The 16,983-nt window shown below is 35.4% G+C and overlaps 1 protein-coding gene across 1 annotated transcript in view; it reads left to right on the top strand.

Annotated features, from left to right (window-relative positions):
• Positions 1-242: 242 nt before the first annotated feature.
• The window catches only part of ATP11B (ATPase, class VI, type 11B), a gene marked incomplete at its 5' end in the record, with an annotated part of 28,589 nt that continues 11,848 nt past the window's right edge, over positions 243-16,983 (top strand). The window contains 14 exons of the mRNA XM_008945430.1: positions 243-311; positions 1,264-1,337; positions 1,424-1,527; positions 1,670-1,851; positions 2,638-2,841; positions 3,116-3,269; positions 4,933-5,035; positions 6,635-6,780; positions 7,613-7,672; positions 7,972-8,099; positions 8,936-9,074; positions 11,807-11,872; positions 12,178-12,281; positions 12,939-13,104. Coding sequence (XP_008943678.1) covers positions 243-311; positions 1,264-1,337; positions 1,424-1,527; positions 1,670-1,851; positions 2,638-2,841; positions 3,116-3,269; positions 4,933-5,035; positions 6,635-6,780; positions 7,613-7,672; positions 7,972-8,099; positions 8,936-9,074; positions 11,807-11,872; positions 12,178-12,281; positions 12,939-13,104 — 1,699 coding nt within the window. The remainder of the gene's footprint in view (positions 312-1,263; positions 1,338-1,423; positions 1,528-1,669; positions 1,852-2,637; positions 2,842-3,115; positions 3,270-4,932; positions 5,036-6,634; positions 6,781-7,612; positions 7,673-7,971; positions 8,100-8,935; positions 9,075-11,806; positions 11,873-12,177; positions 12,282-12,938; positions 13,105-16,983) is intronic.

Here is a 16,983-nt window from a genome sequence, read left to right as displayed (position 1 = left end):
TATAAGTTATATATAAAATATTTTTTAAAATCCTTGAAGTTACAGTGGACAGAGTACATTGCTATTAAAATATTGTAGAAAGTGACCATTCTTCACTTTCTCTAGAAGTAGAGAGCAGTAGTGGGGTATGAGCATCTCCATCTCTTTTCCCTTTTCTCTTCCTGCCCCACCCTATCCCCAAAACAATCAGTAGACATTATGTCTAAAGTGGTGATTAAATGTATATTTTAATTTCCTTTTAGGGTTGGAGTAGTATTTACTGGAACTAGTGGAGACAGTATGGAAGTAGAAAGTCTAGGAAAACCAGAAAGGTATTTGGGTTTATTTCTTGTTTATATTATTTTTTCTGTCCTTAAAAAAAAAAAATGTTCTTGTCTTAATCCCCTCTGTTCATTAGAAAACCTTGTCCTTTCCACAGCATGCTCTTTTTAATGTTTTTCCCTTGATGTCTTCAAGACAGTTTGCATCTTATACCTTATGAATTGAAACTGAGATGCGAGAGTTTTGTGTGAGTTATTCTGTGTAGGTGTGTATTTTAACGGTTGGTATCTTTGCCCCTTCCTCAAAGGCTGAGACTGTAGTTGAGTTGGAAAACCAGATTGCTTATTCAGCTCTACAGGTGGTGTGTTCTAGTTCTAGACATTTGCTAGTTTCTAGAGCTTTCTAGAAGATAGCAGAATCAGTCTCATGTATGCAGAATCTAGTTATGTACCTTAAACTTGAGCAGACGTATTACTGGTAACTGTATATCTCCAGTATGTCATAATACCTTTTATGTATTTTATCTGTATATATTAGTTGACAGTTCTTTAAACTTAAATGTCAAAAATAATTTCCTGAACTAGTGATAACGTAACAAAAAAATGGTTTTGTTTTCAGGAAGCATACGCTCATTTTTCACTGTGTAGGTTGTTTACAAGTATTTGGAAACTACAATTTGTTCCAAAGTTACACTTGAAATAATGACAGAAGAGTAAGGGAATAAGTAGGAGCAGACTGTAATCTCCTGATATAAAGCTAGAAACTTTTATTCTTACAGGATGGAATTAAATGTAAATAAAGTGATGAAAAGCAATCAATTGCACAAACACCAGTAACTGGCTAGTGCTCAGTAGTGCTAGTATTACTTTTAGAGTTTCTATATAAAAATGGTGCTTTTGGGAAAGCTCTGTGATTTGAAATATGTTTATAAGTAATTGTCCTTGGAAATTTGTTTCTAAAAATGTTTTCTCTTGCTTCCTTCTATAAAAACACAAAATACAGATATAAATTGCTTCACGTTTTGGAGTTTGATCCAAATCGCAGACGAATGAGTGTCATCGTAGAGAGTCCCTCAGGTAAGTCATCAGACGCTGCAAAAGCTGCAGTTGAGAATGTTTGGAATAGTATGGATTCTTATTTACTGTTATATTTTACTTTTTAGGGGAAAAGCTTTTATTTACAAAGGGAGCAGAATCTTCCATTCTTCCTCGTAGTAAGAGTGGAGAAATAGACAAAACAAGGATACATGTGGATGAATTTGCTTTGGTAAGCATATATGCTTGCCCAGTTGATGGGAAGAACATTCTTCCACTACAAATTCTGGGATTGGAAATGAACAAATTGCAGGTGACACCTTGTTAGGTCAGAATCTTAGTTACTCTAAATGTCATATTTTATTTTCTCACAGAAAGGACTAAGAACTTTGTGTGTAGCCTATAGAAGATTCACACCTGAAGAGTACCAAGAAATTGGTAAACGCCTTCATGAGGCCAGGACTGCCTTACAACAACGGGAGGAAAGATTAGCAGATGTATTCAACTTCATCGAAAGGGATCTGGAATTACTTGGGGCTACAGGAGTGGAAGACAAGTATGCAATGGAGTTTTTGCTAATTACACTCAAAAAAATAGCGACTTTAGGATTTGTAACTGAAATATCACATGTGCCATGAAAAACTGTCCTACCATGACCAGAAGTTCTGAGCTATTCTTGCTTAGTGTGTTTGCCACTCCTTGGATTGAGAAGTGCTCAAAACATGTGTTGTACCAACTGATTTTGGCTTAATAACAATGACCTACATGTGCTTCATCAGGAGAGATTTAATGTATATGGAGTGGAATAATTGCAGTAAATGTTTAGGGTAACAGCTAATTCTTTGGGAAAGCTTCTAAACATAGCTACTTCACAAAGCATTCTTCTTGCATGGTGTGTATTCTGTAAGTCTTACACACCAGGAGTGTACATATGCAGCATTCACAAGCTTTTCATGTACCAGCGTGGATAATAATTGTTATGGATTCTTTTAAAGCTTCTTAAGTGCAGCAACAGTGCCTAATTTAGATGAAGATATGGTTATTACAAATTTTTGATTGTTTAGCAGGATCAAAGTTCTTTTTCTGTTTTCATTGAGGCCTTTGTTTTATTGCTGGTGATGGAGTGACATCTGCCAGGCTATGATTCTCTGAAAATATGTGTAACATTGGAAATGTAGTCTTAAATCATTGGCAGGGAGGCTAGAGGGGTGATGTGGAGTTAAAGGGCGAGCTCTGGGTTTGTGTGTTTTTTGTTGGTTTTGTTTGTTTGTTTGGTTTTGTTTTTTTATTTGTTTGTGTTTGGGTTTTTTGTTGTTGTTATTTAAGATACTCTTGTTTCTAGACTGCAGGAGAAAGTCCAAGAAACTATAGAAGCACTCAGGTTGGCTGGTATCAAAGTCTGGGTACTGACTGGAGACAAGCACGAAACGGCTGTTAGTGTCAGTTTGTCATGTGGACACTTTCACAGAACTATGAACATCCTTGAGCTTGTGCAACACAAGTCAGACAGTACGTGCGCAGAACAACTGAGACAGCTAGCCAAGAGGTAAAATATCTGAGATGACATCATCTCAGTGATGACTTTAGCTTGATTTTTCTTTTATTTTCAAATTTTGTGACAATTTTTGGTGCATGGTCCAAACACATGAAGTTGCCTTTTTAAAAAATGTGTTAATATACTAACAGACTTGAAGAAGCAGTCTGTTTAACCTTTCTTTATTGTATGGGCAGCCACATAATTCATAAGAAAATTCAGATTTTTTCCATCACATTGGTACACACTGATAGAAAGCTATTATTTTATTTTTGTCCCTGAATAGAATAAAGGAAGACCATGTTATTCAGCATGGACTGGTGGTGGATGGGACCAGCCTTTCTCTTGCACTCAGGGAACATGAAAAACTGTTCATGGAAGTTTGCAAAAACTGTTCTGCGGTGTTGTGCTGTCGTATGGCACCCCTTCAGAAAGCAAAGGTAATTGAGAATGTAATTGTGATTGTCTTGTAAGTATTTTTATCATGCTTTGAGGAGGCCTGTATTTCTGGAACTGCTTTGTTTGCCTGGCCTTCTGTGTGAATTTTGAATCCTTGTTAAATTCAGTTGATCTGGAGTAGTTTGCTCAGAAGTTTCTACCCAGGGTTGTGAAAACTTGCAAGTGGATGGAGAAGAGAGTCATATTTCTGCCACTGTGCAAGGAAAAGGCTCATCTTCAATCAGCCTCTTGAGTGTTCTGTAAGGCAGTAGCTATCCTGATCCCCTTCATGCTTTTGCATTGCCTGTTCCATTGCTTCTCCAAACCAGAAAAGCTAAACTGAAAATTGATGAATCTGTAAAGAAAAAATGTGCTTCTGCAAAGATTTAAGAAATATCCAACTTTGAGGAGGAAGCAGAAGGAAAGGGAAGCTGAGGCCTAGGGGAGGTTTCTCTTAGTGCTTTCTTTTAAGACCGTTTATCCTTCACATGCACTTCATTTTGCTCAAATACAGGTGAGATATAATACCAAGGTATTATACCAAGTATAAAGGCACCCTTTTTTGTGAGGTCTTTTCCAAGGTTAAGCTGACAGCTTGATATTTCCCCCTTTTTTCCTTTAATTTTAATGCTTTTCCTTTAATTTTAATTTGTGACTAGCAGTCTCACTATGTCTTTTTGTATATTTTATGGCTCGGAAACCTTTTTAAAACCTCTTTCGTGTTAGTCATACAGAGTTGCTCCTGATTGCTGCTGTTAAAATTTGCCAGAGGATTTGTCTTGACCTTTTCATGTAGATGTTTGTCTGAATTACCAGAGTCTTTGGTATCTCATGAGGACTGATCTGGGTGACATGCTGCAGCCTTGCTACCTGTTTAAAGCTGCTTACTAAGATCTAATGCTAAATGTACTTGAAATAATTACCCTTTAGGAATGGGGAACCTTTAAACATGACTATTAATATCTGCAGTTAGGAAATGTATTCCCATAATCAGGTGGATCTCTGAACTGTGAACTATACTTAATCACCATTGCGTTCCTCACGTGAAGTGAGTTACCACTCCTGTGAATCAGTGCACTGACACTGCCAGCTAGAACTCCGTAATTTGAATACAGTTGTTTGTATCTACTCAACCATTGGTGATAAAGAAGTTGCTTGAAAAAGAAACCATTTTCCTTAGTAACAGCATATATTTATCTTTGAGCTAATATATTTTTTCACACTCTTCTTTTACATTGATTAGCTCTGTTAATTGAAAATGTGAAGAATCTGGATGTGTCTTATATAGGGCATTAAATCTGGATTACTCCCTAAGTAAATTTTCAGTTCCAACTTTTACTTGTCTGTATAGTATGATAAAGCACCAAATTAAATGCTGTAAAAGAACATCTAAGCAAGAAGAGCAAAATAAGTTCAAGAGAGGCTTGGCGGTATTTCAACAAGGCTTGTTTCCCAAAGCAAAGCAGCTCTTCTAAAGGAGCAATAAATGTGTGCATGTGGTATACCAAAGAATTTTTTTACCCAAGCGTGCTCATTCTTAAAATATATTAATTGTATTTTATGGGTAGGTAACTCACTAAGATACTTGGGAATTAGTGACATGGTTTGTATGCAGACTCTGTCTAATCTGAAAAATCTCTGCTCGTTTTGGTTTTGTTTTTTCAGGTAGTGCGACTGTTAAAAACGTCTCCAGAGAAACCTATAACATTAGCAATTGGTGATGGTGCTAATGATGTGAGCATGATACAAGAAGCACATGTTGGCATAGGTAACTTTCTTTTGTCCGTAGAGATAAAGGCAAATAAGATGGAAATTTTAGTAGAGGTTTGGATCATGGATAGTGTTTATAAACTGCTAAACTTCTAATATTTTTGCACCTGTGGGTGTTAATTTGAGTCATTTGTTGTAGCAGAGTTATGGTGAAATGTAAAATTTTAGGCTGTTTTCAGAAATTTTAGGTTTATTGTGTAGTCTACCAATAATAAGAGTTCCTGCTTAATGTTGCCTTAAGAACAACAAAGATTGTAACTGGAATCTCAGAAGTTACTCTGCTTCAGATACTGGAAGTGGATATCTGACTCCAGACATTGTCAGGTTCTAAGTTCCTGTGTAAACTTGACCTTTAAACCTTTCTTTGCACTAGACTGCTACTGTTTGCACCATGTCTGTATCACAGTAGAAATGCCATTTGTGTCTAGTTTGTCTTTGAGGAGAAGGCTTTCATTATCTCTCTTGAGAGACTTACTGTTTCTCAGCTGAGCTTGGTAGTTTTCTCTGTTAATATTGTTTTCTGTCACCTGGCCAGGACCTTTAAACTTATTTTTCCACAGTATTATATAATTGAATGCAAAACATAGGTATAACTGAACTGGTACCCCTCACACAGTGTTTTGATATTTGCTTTACTGATCTTGTTGGATGGTGTTTGTTACAAAAGTAAATGCTGAAAGTTCTTACATAAGGCATTGGTATATCAGAATAGTCCATCTGTCACCCTCTGTAATTAAAAGGGGGCATGTAATGGTTATCTCTGTAATTAAAAGGGGGCATGTAATGGTTATCGTGTAAATCATGTGGCCATGATTTTTAAGGCCATGAATATAGTCTGCTTGAGAAGGTTACAGGCCATTAGCAAATGATGCTTTATTCTCCAGGTAATTTGTCAACTAACTCAAGATTATTAAAAATAAAATCCAAGTTTTTATTTTAATTTGTGGCATATTAGATATTATACGAATGCTGCTCAGAACTACTAAGTCTTTGCCATTGAGGGTGATGAGACCTTTAGATTTTTTTTTTTTTTCAAAAGCAACCAGCACTTTTAAGTCTCTGTTTTTCAGGAATCACTTTTCTTCTGTAAAAGAGCATTTTGTATTCCCTTTGTATACTTATCCTAATATTAAGAGTAGTTTTTAAAAATGAGTTTGTGTTCAGCTGTGACAGGCATTGTCAGCCCATCAGATTAAGTAAACTGATATTGTAAGAACAGCATTTCTTTTATTCTGCTATTGTGTATAGGTCAGATATTATTCCCAAGAGGTACTGTAAAAAAAAAAAAAAAAAAAAATGGATTGATAATGGTTTGCTTGGTTTGGGATTTTTGGTTTTATATGGATGTTGTTATTTTTGTCTTTCTATAAATCTTTTCTTAAGCATGGCTTATGGAAATATTGGGGTTTTTTTAATTGAATCAGCATCAAATGAGCTGTTTCCTTAGTTGTGTCAGGAATAATGCCTTCTTTCAGAACTGAAAGTTGCTGATGTCTTTATAAAGTTGAAGTTCAGGAAAAGAGAACTTGTAGCTTTGGGTGTATGTTGCTGGTTTTTAAAACTTTAATGTTTCTGTTTTGTTTCCCAAATATTACAGGAATCATGGGCAAGGAAGGAAGACAAGCTGTAAGAAACAGTGACTATGCAATAGCACGGTTTAAATTCCTCTCCAAGTTGCTTTTTGTTCATGGGCACTTTTACTATATTAGAATAGCAACCCTTGTACAGTACTTTTTTTATAAGGTAAGTCTTCATAGAGTGCCAGTGAAGTTCACAGGAACTGAAATGTGGAACTATTCCCCAGAAAGAAATTTATTTCCAGTCAAAGATTTTTGTTGGAAACAGGTTAAACATCTCTGTTCCTGGGCTTATTAAAAAAGTTTTACAGCCAAATGCAGTAGTTGAACTGTGAAATGGTTTAGTACTTCCACCTAGAAATAGGTTTTAAATACCACAATAAGTTTGTCTGGGCTGAGAGGCAGGCATGCTTTATCTCTGAAAGCAGTATTACTAGCACGAAATGAAATGCATTCTTCAGAAAGATGTAAAGGTGTAACCTTTATTGTTTGATTTAATACGAACCAAATCAATTTGTCTTTCTGAAGTAGAAATAGATGATTTCTTCTCCTTTCAATAATGATTATATGAAGACATTGATATGTGTGATAACATATATCTATGTATATGAAACACATTGATTATGTGTTTAAGCACAATGTGCTTGATTATGGGAGTACAAGTAGTATTCAAGGAGAAGAAATCCAACCATTTCCCCTCGGTTTCTTTTTTAAAATGTCTTTGCAAAATAAGTTTCCACATTTCATTCAAGAATTTATAAACACACATGTTCATCAAGCATATGTAATAAAGTTTGTATTTTTCAAGTTCATTGTGCCAAAGGGCAAACAAAATACACTTGAGCAAAGCATATTGCTTCACTTTGCCAAGTAAAGTGCTGAAATGCTTTATACTCTCCCTGTGTATTTTTACCAGCTTGTAAGAGTTAGCAATATCTTTTAGGGTTGTGAGGCACATACTGAGGATTAACGTACTTCCTTCACTTTCCTTTTTTCAGAATGTGTGCTTTATTACACCACAATTTTTATATCAGTTCTTCTGTTTGTTTTCACAACAAGTAAGTATTGGATGCCTTACATCTCGGTAAATGCATGTGAAACACTCAGGGTAAATAGATTAAAAAAATGGGAAAGAATTACACAGGAGCAGTACTGATTGTGTACTTAACAAATATCCAGCTTAATTTTCTATATTTGATAGCTTGATGTTACTAGATAGTTATGTGAGCAGACCTTTTTTCTAACTAGTAAATTCACATAATGGTTTGTTGCTGCTTAGCGTGCTAATAGATTTTTGATAACTATAAACAACTTTTTTCTTCACAGAACTCAAAATAATTTTTCTTTCCATTTTCAGACGCTCTATGACAGTGTATACCTGACTTTGTACAATATTTGTTTCACTTCCTTGCCTGTCCTCATATACAGTCTTTTTGAACAGCATGTGCATCCGCACATATTGCAGAGTAAACCTGTGCTCTATCGGTACGTATAACGGATGTGCGGTGCCGCAGCAGCGTGTGGTTTAGAACAACAGTGACATCAGTCTGCACCTGCTGCTATACATTCATATAGTATTTTTAGCTGTAATTTGTGGAATTTTTAATAACCGTCTAGATAAGGAATAACGGTAGCTACATAGTTTTCATTTAAAAATTAATGTGAGTATTTTAAGAGAAACATCTTTTTATGCCTGTCATGTTAAGATTGGAAGCTTGGGTCAGCTTTACATGATTGGCAGCTGTCTCCCTTACATGTAGAAGCTGAAGATCACTCAGACACACACATGAAAAATTAGGACACTGTGGTTAGGGGAATGGCCACAAAATGGTTTATGAAGAGTGGAAGTGATTTCCTGTAGAATTAGATGTCTTCCCAGTGGTAGCACATTGCACTGCATCCTGCTTTATGGAGAAAAAGGTATGTATTTTTGTAAAAAAAGAGATGTCTCTTAGATGTTTCCCTTTTCTTAAAGGTCTTTTAAGCAGAACAGGGGGCAAGTATCATGAGGTCTGCCTTTTTCATCCACTTGCAATTCCAGCTCCAGGGAGAAGAGTTCTAGTTTTTGCTATTCTGAATTTGACCCATTAGAGACCCTTGCCATTGGTGATCCCTGCATAAAGCAGAGGCAAATCATGAGAGCTCAGAGTTCTTTTTTTCCCCCCATGATTTATGTATTTTTTTGTATGTCAGCATTTGTTAAACGTATCTTGGTGCAGCTGAAAGTTACATTTATTCAAAGCAGTAGCAGTCATGCAATGTGAATAGCTGATGGCTTATATAAAGACATTCTGAAATCCAAATCTGTTTTATTTCTGCAGAGACATCAGTAAAAATGCCCATCTGGGATTTAAACCATTTCTTTACTGGACGATCCTGGGCTTCTTTCATGCATTTGTTTTCTTTTATGGCTCGTATCTCCTAATGGGAGAGGACACTTCTCTGCTGGGAAATGGCCAGGTATATCATAAGAATTATTCTACCACTGTATTTCTTGTGTTATTTCTTAAGGGGGGGAGGGGGAGGACAGGGTGTTTAATTATTTTTATTTAAATCCTCCTGTGTTCTAAGATTTTTTTTTTTGTATTTTTACAAACTCTGTAATTACCAGAGCTGCTTTGCCAATATTCATGGGTGCTCTCAAGAGTAATATTTCTTAATGTGGAAACTGCAAGACATGTTGTCAGAAAGTGTGTGTCCATGAAGAACATTTCTTTCAATATAATAATTGTATTATGGATGTCTTGAACTTTGTTTTATATACTGTTTTTGTCAAAGTCATGAGCATGTGAGCTGGTGGCTGGCATCCCTGCAGAGAAAGGAGCAGGAACAGGGAAGTGGTGCAGCTTGCTGGAGTACCAATTTCATCAAGAGATGTTTGATTAGAATGCGAAAATAGTTATGCTTTAGACTAAAATGTCCCTTACAACTGACTTCTCTTTGTGTGTGTCCTCTCTTGTAATTTGTTACAAGCTGTGTGACTTGGAAGTTCTGGTGAATTCATAAAAGAGCTTCTGTACTCTTCTAATGAAGTAATTTTATACTATGAATCACTGTGTTTCTGTGCATCTCTCTTAGTTGTTAAAGCACCTCACTTCTAATTGCTTAGAAAGCATCTACAAGGCAGGAACAGACCGGTTTTATTGCATTTAGTAACAGATGTTTAGTTTGGGGAACAGATTTTCTCTAAGTCTAGACCAGTGTGTTAATGTAGACTTTATGGAGAAGGTTCTTCTAATGGTTTCTTGTATGTTACCTTCTAGGTTTTGTATGTACTTAGTTTTCAGATGCCCTTTGGCCTCTCATGTTTTCTGTGATGTGACTTAGGAGTCTGAGAATTTATTTGGAGTTACTCTCTACCTCTCTGTGTTGGCTAGGAGATTGTTATTTGAACTAGGATTGGTTATTGCACTAGAATATCAGTGCATAAACTATGTTGCAAATTTAACAAATATCTGAAAAAGCCAAAGTTAAGGGCAAGAGAAACTTGTACTGCTAAAGTGTTTTCATGTAAAAAGTCTTCAATAAGTGATAACTGTGTGTGATAAAGGGTAGTGTTATCACAAGGCCTCACATTTTCATTCCAAGTTCTCAGTTTGGAGCAAAGCAGAACAGAAAAGACTGTAAATAATTTGTTAATGCTGGTGGCTTGTTAGGCTTACCTCGACACATTGTGCAACAACTTGATCTTTTAGTTCTTTTCTCTCCCCCCTTTTTCATGCTGTGCATGTCGTCAGATATTGAAACCTAACAGGCAAATGGTAAGAGTTTAGAAGAGGAGGAGATACAAAATACTGTATCTGTTACTTCACAGGATTAAAGGATGCAGCATCCACAGTGCAAATGTGTTCAAAAATAAAATGGTGGCAAGCAACTGTTCACGTTTTGCATTCTAACTCTGTGACCATTAAGAGCAGTGTTAGCAAAGACACTTTCTTTCACAGGTCACTCAAGGAGCAGTAGTCTTACTTTACTTTAAGGTTATTGCAGGAGTTAGCAGTAAGCATGTAGCTTGTTAAACATTACCATTGGTGTGTGAAGGAAAGAGAAGGCTTCAGAAGACGTGTTATAACAAAGGTCTTCAAAATCATCAGTAAATCCAGACTCATAGCTGCTTCAATTTTATACCTTGTGAAAAGATGAGAAAAACAGTTGAGAGCACTATGATCAGGCTGATGGTTTGTTTTTTTTTTTTTCAGTCAGACTCTGTAACAAGGACTACAACTGTGTGAATCCCAGTTCCATGCCTCTGTGCTGTACTAACAAACCAACTCTGCATGTAGTACCTTTCTCTTTGCTTGCTTAGTTCACTACCAGTAAATACAGAGTTGAGGGCTTGATAATTGTTTAGTATGTCAGTGGCAAAAATAGCTACGAAACAGCAAAATCTTCAGTTTCAGCTCCCAGGCTGCTTACAAGAGCTGAGCGGTTGGACTGGTTGTAGAATGGCAGCCTGTGTCTGCGTAGCATGTGTGTGTAAATAGATTACAAACTTGGCATCCATGCTTGAATGTCAGAGCAGAGATTTTTTTGTTGTAGAACTTGTTTCAGAGTATTGGTAGTTTAATTTACGTGGTCAAGAGAACACAAAAGTGACAGATACAGCATTTTAGAACTGAAGCTTAATTTTGTTTATTAGCCTTGAAACAAAGTGTCTTTTCCTTAGAATTTTCTTCGAAAAATACAATGGCACCATTATTTTTGAATTGTAAAATTGTGCTTGGGTTAAAGACTGACTTTTCAGATGATGCTGCATGTTGAAAATGATCTGAGAATGTTTAAACTCAGTGTTTTGCACTTCTGTTAAACTGAATACCTACCCAATATTTGCTTTCTATTGGGTGCTTATACTTAATTGATCAAATTGATGTCTTCATTTTCCTGTCATTTCATGTTGCTGTTTTGGACTTTCTTCATATTTCATGGAGCCTTTGTGGTTGTTTTAAACCAAGAAGAAAGATGACTTGTGGGTTATTAATTTTGCTCTTAGCAATAAGCTGTATTTTTTTGTAGTAGCTTATGTTGTGTCCTCCCTGCTTTTTCATGATGATTAGTTGTCACAAATTTATGTCTGCAGACTTGTTTCATTAGTGTAGCTGACTTGAAGAATCTAACTTACTGTGAATGTGTTTAACCGATTTTTTGTTGTTGTTGTTGTTTCTTCCATGATTTTTGCCTTGCCATTTTCTTAGATGTTTGGGAACTGGACGTTTGGTACTTTGGTCTTCACCGTTATGGTTATAACTGTTACAATGAAGGTATGGTATTATACTAATTACTCTCTGTGCTTGGATATATATGCAAATATGTAATAGAGCAATAATTTTAAATTGATACAAAACTTATTCAGAAGTAGTTGATTCTTGACGATTCCAGATTAATGATTTAAGTTATTTTTATATTTGGTTTCAGTGGTGTTTAAAGTGGTTCTTTGTAGTTTTTGCACGTTACAGCAATATTTAGTGTTTGAGCTGGAAGTTCCTAAGTACATACTGTCTGGAATTTATCATTTTCTGTGAAGTGGAAGGAAAAAGGAAGTTCATTGAAGTTATCTTTGTTTTAGATGGCACTAGAAACTCACTTCTGGACATGGATAAACCATTTTGTTACTTGGGGATCCATTGTATTTTATTTCATATTCTCCTTGTTTTATGGGGGAATTATCTGGTGAGTGATTCCTTTTTTTTTTCCCTTCTCTCCTTTCTATAGCACATATGATAGGTGAAGCTATGAAAAAACACTGAAGTATTATGTTCTACCATCTTGCTCTGAATTTTGTGACAGGTGTCAGAAAATAAATTTTTAAACCTAAAAAACCACTTGCTTTTGATGATTCTTTCAGAAGTCTGAGCAGTGCTGCTAAGCTGTTCTGTGCTCAAGGACAGGCTTTACTTGTCTTTAACAGCAGGTGACTATAAAGGCATTTTTGTTTTTAAAAACTACATAGGTTCCCAAAGGTGCTATGTAATAGGTAAATGTTTCCAGCAGAAATGAAAATGATGCAGTTTGAATTGCTAAAGGGATGCATTTTTTTCTTTTTATTTTGGGGTCTTGAAGGGATAGGATCGTGATTGATTTCCTGCACCCCAATTTAAAACAAAAACAGAATGTTTCTGTCAAAAGTTCAGGACCCTCCTTCCCCAGAGTTTCTCTGCAGGTCAGGTCCAACAGATTGCTAGACTTCATGGACACTATGCAGTTTTAACTCTGCATCCTGTGAGACTTGCTGCTTGATGTAAAGTCACATACACTTGAGCCTGCCTGTGCTTTACTTCTGTTTCTAGAAGTTTCTTTTAGTAATTGCCACTTCTTTTAACTTTTCAGGCCATTTTTACATACCCAGGACATGTACTTTGTATTTGTTCAACTGTTGTCAAGTGGTTCTGCTTGGTTTGCCATAATCCTCATAGTAGTTGCTTGTTTGTTTATTGATGTTGTGAAGAAAGTGCTGTACAGACATCTACAACCAACAAGTACTGAAAAAGCTCAGGTAATGTTATGCTTTTGGATCCAGCTTGATCAATAGCTAAAAGAACATGATTGTTAAAATCTAACTTGTAAACTAATTCTTTTCCTGTGGTACTTAATTATCCTTTTACGTTACTGTCATATTTAATGCATAAAAGTGTTCTCATTTCAAAAGGTAGTTGTTAAATCAAAATTAGGACACCATTTTACAAGGAAATAACATTTATGTTTAAGTAATTGATATTAACAATAGTAGAATTATTTATAAAAGAGTCACTCAGTCTTTTACATCTCACCCTGTAACTGTATGAAAGGATTTTTGTACTGCTTTAAAGTTGGTAGCTTATTCTCATTTTTGTCTAAGTATTAGAAACTGTCTTCAACTGTAATTGCTACTGAATAGTTCTTAAAATTTGACTAAAAAAAAAAAAATTACTTTAGTAGGACTTGTTTTATTAGATTTTCTTAAATCTTGATCATTCTATATGCCATATATTTTATTCTTTATTATGTAATTAAAGATGATTATCTGTTTTGCATTTTTGTAAGTTCATAAAAGAGGTCTAAAGATATACTGTGATAATAGAATCTCTCTTTGCCTGAAATGGGCTACAAAAGCTCTTTTGAAATTATTTTGTTGAAATTAGCCTGTCTTTTAGGTAAATACCTCATCTGTGTTTGAGAGTTTTATGTCTTTTTAAGTGACAGTTATGGAGAATCCATCACAACTTGATGTTCTAATAGTGTCTGGTTTCAGTATTTAGCATTTTATCTTTTTACACTTTTTTTTTTTTTCTCTGAACTGAAAAGCCTTCTGTTAACAGTTTGCTTTGTTCATGGTTAGGTCTGTGATTAAGTTACTTTTCTCCCTGATAAGGAGATTGAACTTGCATCTTTTGTCTAAAAGTTTATTTTCCAGTCTTTTAATCATTCTTGTACTTCTCCTGTAATCTTCACTGTTCCTCAACCTCATCTTGAATTTTACTAGTGGACACAGTATTCCAGCACAGCATACATCAATGCCAAGTATGGAAACAATGAATCCCCCACCAATATGCAGTTTATAAGCCAATACACATCAGTAGCCCAGTGTCTTCTGCATCTTTTTCTCATCTGCGAGTAATTATGTTCATTTCTTCCAGCTCATTGATCAGAGGTCCCATAGAATAGGGGAAAAAAAAATGTGACAGTGAATAAAAGAACCCACTTGACATAGATATCCAATATACAGTTCTGTTCTGAAACCTGTTAGCAGTTTGTAGTCCACTTGTGTGACATACTAATTTTGTAGTATCCTAGTTTCTTAATCCAAATTATCCTGAGCTGCGTCCTGTCCAGAACTCTTAACTGCCTTACCTCATTACTGTTACCTTTAGCATATAACCCTGTAACTAGATCGATATAAGTGCATGTTGATTTGCCTAAATTACATTACCCTTCTAATTTGTGTGTTTAAAAAAAGATCTATGTAAAGCATTCTCTTAATTTGCATGGGATCAACATCATGCTGACAAATCTCTTGCTAGCCAAAGTGGCCCATTAGTCCCTTTTCAAAACTGGAATATTAGCTGCTTTTTCCAGTCTTGGAAATTAGTGAATATAATAGAGAGATATAAAAATAAATATCCACTAGCTTTCAGAAGACTGTTCAAGTAGACTTGATAAGACACTTGATTGCATGTTATTGTATTTTTTTTGTATTAAAGAGTCTTGGTTTAGGAAAAATCTAGATGTCGTGATACTTCATTTCTTTTTTTTTTCCTCCCTTCAAAAGCTAGTGGCAATATTTATCAAACACTTCTCTTTCCTTCCTGTACATCAGCTGCTTGTTTGGTACTGTATTGATACAGTTGTGGAGGTTTCTCATGTTCCTAAAGCACTTGAATTAAATTCCAAAAAGCCTGCATCATTTTTCCCTAGCTTTATCTATATACTTCTTGCTGCATTCTCTTGCTTTCTAAAGAATTTGTCTGTTCGTTTGCTTCCGTTGCAGCGGTGTCATCAAGGGCACAGTCAGACTTATTATTTTTAAGAAGAATCTTGATGAATGTCATACACCTTTCCTGTGCATCTCTATTAGTCATCTCTTGTTTCTTTCCTTATTTCCATTCTACTTTGTCATTTGACAGTGTCAGCATTAGAGGCTATGTCTACTAAAACCATGTTTTTTCTGAAAACACTTGAATCCTGATATTGCAAAGTCGAGGTATCTGAAACCTGATTTGACCAGAGTTGCCTCAGCTTCCATTCAGTGTTTTCTCTGTCTGATAGTGACATCATAGCTGAAAACATATTTGGAAAAAGAAGGCATCATTTGTTCCTGTCTTGAGGTTTAATCTGGGTTTTTCACACTTTTCCTTTTCATGGAACAATCAGCCCCACTGGCTTCCATTGGCTGTTCTTGTAGTGAGGAAGTAGACCTAAGTGAAGTTGAACAGATGGCAGACTTAGCACATTTATTGTAAAGAAGTGACAGAATGCTTCTTTCATGATTATAGCTCATTAGATTTGTTTAATAGGTCCAGTAAATATTTTTCTTTCCATTTCAAAGCAGAGGAAAGGACTCTGAATTTCAGAGAGAATGGGTTTGGAGAATGTCTTTGTCCTAAACACTGAAGAAATTGAAAAAAACTGGAAGCTATTGAAAAAGTGAATATGGAACTTTGCTTTAAGAGAGCAATATCCTCTCTTAGATGCCTCTTTTTGTAGTGTAGGCACACCCTCTGTATAACTGAATATTTTTAATTATTTTTAATTTTAGGACTAAATTTTGGGGGAAAGAAAAAGTTTAGTTTGCAGTTACTAAGTTACTTTCTATCAGGGCAGGATAAATTGTTACATGAACTAATCACTGATTTTTTAATGGTTTGAGGTTTTTTTTTAACAGCAACTATTTAACTTATTTGTTGCTGTCTACCATCTTTTAAATTACAAACTGTTCCCAGGAGCAGTGGAAAAAAAACCCTGGTTTTTCAGTTCCAAATACTTGCTTCTGTTGTTTTAATTTTTCAGAAACTAAGAGCACATTAATTGTGCAAGTCACCCAACTTAGTTTTCTGAATTCACTGTGTCCACAGGCACCTACCTTACTTGACTTAGCATGTAAGGAACTTGGTTTTGTATCTTTTATTTGGTGTAAGTCATAGCATCAAACACCAATCTGTTTCTTATCAGTTAGATGTTATATGTAGCCAAGTTATTCATAAGAGAGCAAAAGGATTTAACTGGTATGAGATAGAAACACTTGAGAAATTCTGCGCAGGTATACTTTCAAATGCAAATACTGTTCTGTCACAACTTGAAATAAATTTGTCAGTACCATTTTGGGAAGTCAGTATATTAAAAATTTAACAAGCAGGCATGAGCTGACTTTTATAGAGGGATAAATTTGGTTAACTTTACATTCCTTAATGCACTAAGGGTGCATGTATGTAATTTTTTTTTTTTCCCCTCTGTGTTCCAAGGGTTTTTCTCCTGAACTAAAAGAAGATCCATCTTAATATGTTTGACTTAGGTCTGTTGTCGTGAAGTAGCTTCTGGGCAGTTTCTGACTACAGATCTGTTACAGAGTCATATAGGAGAAAGTAGCCAGTGAGATATATCTGAATCAAAATGTAAATCCTTGGGTAAATATAAATCGCAGCACTATTGAGGAGAGAAGGTAATATTGAAAAAAGATGTCTGGTAAAGTATAGATGTAAAAGTGCATAGGCCTTTTTTTTTTTTTTCCAATATGAGTACTAAGATATACTTAAGAATGATCCTACCAAACAATAACTGTCTGTGATGATCCCAGGAGCTGTCCTGAAGGTTGTGTTTTGTATAATGATGTGTATTCCACTTAAATAACAATGTCTTGTCCTGTGTCTTTCTCTTAAAAAATTACAGCTGCTACTTACTG

The sequence above is a fragment of the Merops nubicus genome, unplaced genomic scaffold, assembly GCF_000691845.1.
Source record: "Merops nubicus isolate BGI_N331 unplaced genomic scaffold, ASM69184v1 scaffold48118, whole genome shotgun sequence".
Classification (NCBI taxonomy): Eukaryota; Metazoa; Chordata; class Aves; order Coraciiformes; family Meropidae; genus Merops; species Merops nubicus.
Note: the sequence above shows the minus strand (reverse complement) of the source record. Positions and strands in the feature narration are given on the sequence as shown.